This window comes from Natator depressus, chromosome 2, assembly GCF_965152275.1.
Source record: "Natator depressus isolate rNatDep1 chromosome 2, rNatDep2.hap1, whole genome shotgun sequence".
Taxonomy (NCBI): Eukaryota; Metazoa; Chordata; order Testudines; family Cheloniidae; genus Natator; species Natator depressus.
Window position 1 is genome coordinate 2,882,703 of NC_134235.1, and position 8,321 is coordinate 2,891,023.

Consider the following 8,321-nt stretch of genomic DNA (forward strand, 5'->3'; position numbering starts at 1 on the left):
CAGCAGGAAGCCTGCCCTGCCCCTGGAGGAGGAACAGATGAGCCCCCATGGGGCCTTTCCTGCCTCTGAGCTCTGGGGCTGCAGCTCATTTACCCACCAGGGGCTTTTCCCAGCAGGGATTTAGCTCCATCCCCCAGGCCGGGGGAGCTGAGTGACAGTATCTGACAAGACAGGAACGGACTGCTGGCCCGATGCATTGCCCCAGATGGTCCAGGTGCTGGACTCTGCCTCGGGTCAGTCAGATCCTGGGGCCCAGCCCTCCCCCTGCCCCCCCCACCAGGGGCCCAGCTGTGTCTGTCGTGTGCTGGATGCAGACTGAGCAGCCAGAGAACGGGGGGTGCACAGTGGGGAGGGGAGGTCTTGCCCCCCCTTGGGTCACATCCCAGGCTCGCTCAGTGTTGGGGGGGGACTGCGGGGGGGGCAGGCAGAAGCTGGCAGCCATGTGCTGCCTGGGGGAGGGCTTCCCACACGCACCCTGGCTCCCCCCACGGGGAGAAGGGCTCAAGACACCCCCCACTCCTGGGCCAGGCCCCCCTTGTGCGAGGTGCTGCAGAAACACAGATCAAAGCCGCCAGCCTGGGTGTAAGCTGGACACAGAGCCCTGGGGCAGCCCAAGGAAACGGCAGCACGAGTTGTCCCACAGGGCTCGGGGACGATGAGCAGCGTCGTAATGAAGGGTTAATTGATCGCTACAGTGTCCAGCGGGTCACTAGGCCGCTCCTCACCCCCCCACCCCCCACCAGACCCGCAGCCCCCGGGCCGTGCCAGGCGTCCCTGGAATCCTTTATGACCCTTCCTAGAGCGTGGGAGCAGCCGGAAAAGGAGGGTTAATCTCGGCCAGTCCTGGCTGCTGGCTCAGCTCAGGCCCGTGAGAGGGTTGAGCCAACCGGGTGACCCCAATGGCCGGACCTTGGCCCAGGCATTCAATGCTGAGCGTAGCGACTCCCTGGAGAGCTGCCTGCAGCCCTGGAGCAGGAGTTAAAGCCTGACCGAGCTGTGGTCACTTATTACAGGGCCGGGGGCGTGTGGGTGTCGAGGTGTCTCTGGCCCCACCGTGTTTCACAGGCAGAGCACAGTCCGAGCGCCTGGAGCTCCCCCCGGGGCGCTGCCAGGGCAGCTGGGAAACGCAGAGGTCTCAGCGCCATGTCCCCAGGGCAGCGCCAGGCTGGCCCCAGCGCCCCCTTCCAGTCCAAGACCGAGGGTTCGTCCTTTCTGGGGTGTGATGTACACAGTAGCTAGAGAGGCCCTTCCTGGGCGCTAGGTGCCCCGGCACAGCGAGCGATGCCGTGAGCTCCCCGCAGGGCTTTGCAAACTGCTCAGCCAGGACCTGGCCACCTGCAAAGCCCATTTCCGCCCATTCGGGGTTATGGGAAGCAGCCTCTCAGCCAGTCAACACCCGCACCCTAAACCCAGCTGTGGAGAGGAGACCCACAGCAGACTGGACTGTCACAGGCAGAGAACAGCAGGGACCGAGGGGCACCGGTGCCCAAGGCTCCCCAGTGGCAGGGAATGGATTCAGCGAGAGACACCCAGCTAATCCTGGCAAGTGACCCACACACTGCAGGGGAAGGCAACCCTGCCCTCAAGGTCCCTGCTAGTCTAACAGGGGGGAAACTCCTTCCCAAGCCCCCACGTGGAGTTCACGGCAGAACCTGGGCATGGGAGCAAGAACCAGGCAGCCAAGCACCGGAGAGAAACGTTCGGGGCCGCCCAGTGTCCCAGCAGCGCTGGTGTCCTGCACCGGCCAAGCTGAACTTCTACCGCTGGCTAATTCCACCCCCCAGCCCTGAATGACGCCCGGTACGCTGGTGAAGGCACAGCACGCACCCACCACGCCCCGCTGGGCACGGCTGGGCCGGAGTCGGCCGTCGTGCAGACGCAGGCTGGGCCTCTAGGGTGGCACTCGGGAGCCGTTTCCAGCTTTTCTCCAGAGCCCTGTGTGCTCAGTGGAGGCTGCGGTTCTCCCCGAACCCCCTGACTCCAGGAGCTGGTGCTGTAAGGAAAACACCAGGAGACTTCCAAGAAACTCTCCAGTCGGTGACGCTGCACTAGTCTTTCTGATCTGCTGGGGACGCCGCGGGTGCAAAGGGCAGGGGGCAGCCTGGCCAGGCTGTCTCTGCATCCTGCGGCCCACCCACGGTCCACCCCACAGCCTCGGGTGTCAATGTGGGGGGCACAGACGCCCCACAAGAGGCAAAGTATTCCTGTGCAGATCAGCCACTTCTCTCCCTGCCTCGGGTGATCTGCAGCCCCGTAACCCTCAGCATCCCCGGGAAGGGTTTGCTGGGCGTCGGAGCAATCCACGGACAGCCAGCCAGGCCCAGCCGCACCAGGGCCTTGCTCCAGGTCTCGCACCAGAGCGTGTCAGGTACAAACCTTCCCCGAAGCTGCAGCCAGAGCAGCCCCCTGCTGCGGCATGGGGGGGGGGGTGTTTGAGGGATTAGAGCCCTGACAGAGCAGGGGCTGCAGCGGGGCCCATGACCCCTACCCCTCTGCCTCCTCCCCTCAGCCCTCCTGCAGCTCCTACCTCCCCATCTGCCCCTTGCCCACCCCCCGCACCCACCCCCAGGATCGTTCCCTCTTGCCTCTCTCAGCTGTCCCCCCCACCCCGCCTCCCAGATCCTTCTCCAGAGATGCGTCCCCTCCCCCCCTTCCTGGCCCTCGCACCCCTGGCCCCTGCTGCTCCCTCCTGGGCCTGGCGCCTAGCCCCAGCAGCAGGGCACCAGGGCAGGGGCCATGCTTCACCCAGTTGGTCTGGCCGGCACGGCCTGAACAGCATCTGCCCCCTGTGTGCTGGGCCAGGCCGGGTCCTTCGCCCACAGCTCCCAGCCCACGGCACGGAGCCCTGAGCTGGCAGAGGGGCTCATGGGCAAGGGCCAGGCCTGGGGGGCCAGACCGCTGGGGTCTGCTCCCTGCTGTGCCAGCTGGCTGGGTCCCAGGGAGGGCGAGGGGGACGAGTGCTGGAGATGGAGACGAGCAGGGCGAGACAGGCAGAGCCTCTTCCAGGGGCAGCTGAGTGACGGCCATGCACTGGGCAGCCAGGAGCCACAGGCCAGAGCCAGGTGCCCAGTCCCCAAAAGGACCAGCGGCCTGGGCAGCCCCGGGGGCACCCAGCCCAGCCAAAGTACTGCGGTAAATGGAGGCAACGCATGAGGCCAATAGCCCATCCCTGGGGCACCCGCCGAGCGAGCCCCTCCACGCTGGGCTCGGCCGCTCCGGCCTCGGCTTGCAGGGAGCTCTGCAGGGCTCTCCGCGCCCAGGCTGCGCTGGGAGGATCCTGCCGGGACGCCCCGGGGGGGCCCATAGCTCGGCTGGGCCAGGAAACTCTGCTAGGCCCTGAGAGCCGCAGGAGAGGGGCATCCGGCATGGTCTGATCCCAGCCCAGCGGGGCGCGAGCCCAGCTCCCTGCCCAGCCCCACCAGGGGGAGTGGCTCTGGCTCCAGCTAGGCTACCACCAGGGGTCGCCCTTGCAATGCAGGCTGGTCAGAGCTGAGCTTCAGCCGTGTTCCTGCCCCATACTGGAGCCCTGGGTTCCCCCTCCCGCCCCCGGCTCCAGCGCCATCCGGGAGGGGCGCACAGACAGCACCTGACCATGGCTGGCTCCTGTGCCAGGCTCCACGTTCCTCACGGACTGGCGGTTGTGTAGAGGAGGAAACTGAGGCACAGAATAAGACAGGACCATGCCCAAAGTCACACAGGGAGTCACCAGCAGAGGCAGGCTTAGACGCCAGGAGTCCTGCCGCCAAGTCCTGTGCTGTGCCCACTAGGCGTCACAGCCTCTCTGGGCAGGTGTTGTGAGCGCCAGAGGAGCGGCCCAGTCCCTGCAGCCCTGGCTGCTGCGGGACGTTTCACAGCAGGAGAAAAGGGCTCGTGGCGGGGACAGACTTGTGCCGAGGGTCCCGCTGCTGGCAGCCACGGGCCTGGTCTCCTGCTCAGCAAAGGGCCAAGCCGCTGCCTGTACCAGCATGTGTGTGTGTGTGTGTGCCTCTGGGGGTGTGCACGCACGTGTGTGTGTGTGTGTGTGTGCGCGCGCGCCTCTGGGGGTGTGCACGCACATGTGTCTCTCTCTCTCTCTCTGTGTGTGTGTGTGTGTGCCTGTGAGGGTGTGCACGCACATGTGTCTGTGTGTGTGTATGTGTGTGTGTGTGCGCGCGCCTCTGGGGGTGTGCACGCATGTGTGTGTGTGTGCCTCTGGGGGTGTGCACGCATGTGTGTCTGTGTGTGTGTGTGTGTGTGCGCGTGCCTCTGGGGGTGTGCACGCACGTGTGTCTCTGTGTGTGTGCCTCTGGGGGTGTGCATGCACGTGTGTCTCTGTGTGTGTGTGTGTGTGTGCGCGCCTCTGGGGGTGTGCACGCACATGTGTCTGTGTGTGTGTGTGTGTGTGTGTGTGCGCGCGCCTCTGGGGGTGTGCACGCACGTGTGTCTCTGTGTGTGTGTGTGTGTGTGTGTGCCTGTGAGGGTGTGCATGCACATGTGTCTGTGTGTGTGTCTCTGTGTGTGTGTGTGTGTGTGCGTGCGCCTCTGGGGGTGTGCACGCATGTGTGTCTGTGTGTGTGTGTGTGTGCCTCTGGGGGTGTGCACGCATGTGTGTCTGTGTGTGTGTGTGTGCCTCTGGGGGTGTGCACGCACGTGTGTCTCAGTGTGCGTGTGCCACACATGCTGTGCATGTCCGTGTGTTGGGGTGTGTGTGCATCCCTGGGACTGGGCTTCCCAAGGCTGGTCCCATTGGGCAGCTCGCTGCTCCTTGCTGCCTTGGGGTTGTGGGGGGAGGTCGAGCATGGCACGCAGGCAGGAGGAGGTGGTGCTGGGGGTTACCCTGCCTTGGGGGGGCAGGGCGTGGTGCACAGATGGGAGGAGTTGATGGTGGGGGGTACCCCGGCTTTGGGGGCTAGCGGGGGTTGCCCCAGCTTTGGGAGGGGGCAGGGGGTTATCTGGTGGTGCTGGGGGTTATCCTGTCTTGAGGGGCAGGGCGTGGTGCACAGGTGCGAGGAGGTGATGGTGGGGGGTTACCCTGGCTTTGTGGGGGCAGCAGGGGGTTATCCGGCTTTGGGGTCACATCCAGGCTGCTGCGCTGGCTTTCCAGGGAGCCCCTGTCCTGGCCCTGTGCTGGGCCTGCAGCTGTGCCCCCTGCCCCGGGGCCCTGGCCGCATGCCCGCCGCTCTGATTTAATGCCTCCCTCTCTGTTTGGCTCTCAGGCCCAGCGTGCCAGCGGAAGCCATGGCGTTGGTGGTGCACATCCTCGCCTGCCTCCTGGGCACGGGCTCGTGGGTGGCCATCAACGGCATGTGGGTGGAGCTGCCCCTCATTGTGCCCCAGGTGCCGGAGGGCTGGTACCTGCCTTCCTACCTCACGGTGCTGATCCAGTTCGCCAACGTGGGGCCACTCTTCGTCACTCTCATGCACCACCTCCAGCCCGGGCAGCTCAGCGAGGCCGGCACCATCTACACCATCATCAGCCTCGGGGCGCTGGCCTGCCTCCTGCTGGCCTTCTTCTGGCAGGAGACCAGCGTGGTGGGGGGCGCAGCCCACAGCACCGCCCTCCTCATCCTCCTCTTCTTCCTCTCCCTGGTGGACTGTACCTCCTCCGTCACCTTCCTGCCCTTCATGTTGCGATTCCGGGCCCGGTACCTGACCACCTACTTTGTGGGCGAGGGGCTGAGCGGCCTGGTGCCCGGCCTGGTGGCCCTGGCCCAGGGGGTGGGGGTGGCCCGGTGTGTGAACGGCAGCCTGGCGGGGAATGCATCGGGCACGGGGCTGCAGACGGAGTACCAGCCGGCCAGGTTCTCCATTCGCTTCTTCTTCCTCTTCCTCGGCGGCATGATGGGCCTGTGTCTTGCCGCCTTCGTCCTGCTCAACCATCTCCCGGCCGCCCGGCAGGAGCGGGCCAAGGAGCGGTTCCGGGCCCAGGCCCGGGTGGAGGCAGGCTCGGGCCTGCAGGCCATGGTGGAGGAGCAGCCCACGGTCGGCCCCAGCGAGAGCTGCTGGCTCAACAGCTGCTTCGGCACTGGCACGTACTCCTGGCCCCAGGTGGCCTACATCTTCCTGGTGCTGGCCTGGGTCAACGCCCTGACCAACGCGGTGCTGCCCGCGGTGCAGTCCTACTCCTGCCTGCCCTACGGCAACTCAGCCTACCACCTCTCGGCCACGCTGGCCGCCATGGCCAACCCACTCGCCTGCTTCATCGGCATGTTCCTGCCCAACAGGTGGGCGTCCCGGCGGCCACGCAGACGTGCTGCTCCCCCAGCTGGGGGGCGCCCCACGTCCGGCCAACGGAGCTGCCCTCCAATGGCACCAGGAGCACCGCGGCTTGGCACCAGGCTGGGCAGCTGCAGGAGCTGAGTTGAATGCCCCTGCTGCAGAGGGTGCCAGGATGGTCCAGGGTCACCAAGAGGGCTGAGGGAAGACTGGCACCACTCTGGGTGGGGGTTGGGGCAGGCTGGCGTCACTGGGGAGCTGGGACAGGCGGGTATCACGGGGGGTTCATGGCCTGGGGATAGGGTCTGGGGTCACTGCGAGTCAGGGCGTGGGGGTTGGGGTAGGCAGCCTGGGGGAGCTGGGGGAGCTGGAGCAGACAGGGATCATAGGGGGGCAAGACCTGGGGGTCTGGGGGACCTGGGGCAGGCAGGCATCACGGAGGGCAGGGGAGCAGGACCTGGGGGTCTGTGGGTAGGGGCTGGCATCACTGGGGGTCAGGGCCTGGGAGTTGGGGCAGGTGGGTATCATGGTGGGGCAGGGCCTGGAGTTATGGGCTGGGGTCACTGGGGCTAAATGACGCTTCTCCCTTCACCCCCTGGTGCTTTGCCCCCCAGGTGTTTGCTGACGCTCGGCCTCCTGTCCGCGGCGGGCTCCGGGTTCGGCTGCTACCTCATGGCCATGGCGGTGCTGAGCCCGTGCCCGCCCCTGCTGCACAGCCACGCCGGGGTGGTGCTCGTCGTAAGTCAGCGCAAGCCCCCGCTCCGGCCCTCTGCCCTTCGGCCAAGGGATCCCGACTCCGCCACGGGTCCCTGCCGTCGGCAGGCAGCTGCGCGGTCCCACTGCCTCCCGTCCCCCACCCCCAGGCCCGGGATGAGTAGCCTGCTTGGTGCCCCCCATAGGGGCCGCGGTGGGAGGCCAGGGCTGGGCCTGCCTGACGTGCTGCGCTCTCCCCTGCCCAGGTGCTGTGCTGGGTTCTCTTCGTGGGCTCGCTGTCCTACGTGAAGCTGATGATCGGCGTGATCCTGCGGGACGAGGGGCACAGCGCCCTGGTGTGGTGCGGGGCCGTGGTGCAGCTGGGCTCCATGCTGGGGGCCCTCACCATGTTCCCGCTGGTCAGCGTCTACAGCCTCTTCCACTCCGGAGACCCCTGCAACACCCACTGCCCCAGCTGAGCCGCGCGGCCTCCAGCCCGGGGGACTCCGTGGGTCCAGCCTCAGCGCTCGCTCGCGGGCCCAGACGGGGCTTCCCCGGGACCACTCCTCCTACTGGCACAGCACCACCACCCTCTGCTGGATGCACTGCACCAGCCAGCCAGCGTCATTGGCCCTATACTGCTGGCAGCTACCGGTGATGCTCCATTAGCTGGAGCTGGAGGTTTTGACCTCCGTACTGGCTGTCACTGTGATGCAGGGAGTGGCCAGTGTGCAGTGCTGGGATAACTCGCATGGCCTAGAAAGCCACAGATGTGTTTGTTCCACTCAGGTTATTACACTGTGCCCACCACCCTGGCATCCTCTCCCCCTGGGGACAATTCTAAGCACTGAGCAACAGCTGCTCCATTAACCCCCTGGTAGATCAGGATTATGCCCATTTTACACATGGGGAAACTGAGGCACTGGGAGGGGAAGAGACTTGCCCAAGGTCATCCGGCAAGTCAGTGGCTGAGATGGGAATAGAACCCAGGAGTCCTGCCACCCGCTGCTGTGCAGGATGACAGGAGCAGCCCAGTGCCTTCAGAGATCCCCACCACCTGGGTACCGGAACGTGTCACCGGGCTGCGCTCGGTCAGCTGCTGAGCTGCCTGGTAAAAGCTGCTCCAGGAAACAACTCCCGCTTCCCCCAGGGGGTTTGAAACATCAGAGCCAGGATGGGCTGGGACCAACTGTGCTGCCCCAGAGCAGGTAAGGGCTGGACCCTGCTCCCCAGCCCGCCACCCTCCCTCAGCCTGTCCTGAAATGGACAGTGGGGCCTGGCCTCCCTGCTTAGACTAAAGGTCACCAGGTGTGAGGTGTATGAAACCCACTGGTCAGGGTGTTTGTCCCCTCTAGCGGCTGGGCCACAGAGGATAAGAGCCTACTACTGCTGCAGCAGCCCATGACCAGAGTGACTCCTCTAGCTCAGACAGC

At 65.9% G+C, this 8,321-nt stretch overlaps 1 protein-coding gene across 1 annotated transcript; it reads left to right on the forward strand.

Moving 5' to 3' along the window:
• The first annotated feature begins 5,217 nt into the window (after nt 1-5,217).
• Nucleotides 5,218-7,367, forward strand: LOC141981239 (riboflavin transporter 2-like). The gene is made up of 3 exons (XM_074942917.1): nt 5,218-6,203; nt 6,810-6,933; nt 7,155-7,367. Exons 1-3 carry the CDS (start codon nt 5,218-5,220, stop codon nt 7,365-7,367), a joined length of 1,323 nt encoding a protein of 440 aa, XP_074799018.1.
• Nucleotides 7,368-8,321: the final 954 nt, after the last annotated feature.

Coding starts and splice junctions, on each gene's coding strand:
- LOC141981239 (XM_074942917.1), top strand. CDS start 5,218: ATGGCGTTGGTGGTGCACATCCTCGCCTGCCTCCTGGGCACGGGCTCG. Junction 6,204..6,809: donor GGCATGTTCCTGCCCAACAG/GTGGGCGTCCCG, acceptor TTTGCCCCCCAG/GTGTTTGCTGACGCTCGGCC. Junction 6,934..7,154: donor ACGCCGGGGTGGTGCTCGTC/GTAAGTCAGCGC, acceptor TCCCCTGCCCAG/GTGCTGTGCTGGGTTCTCTT.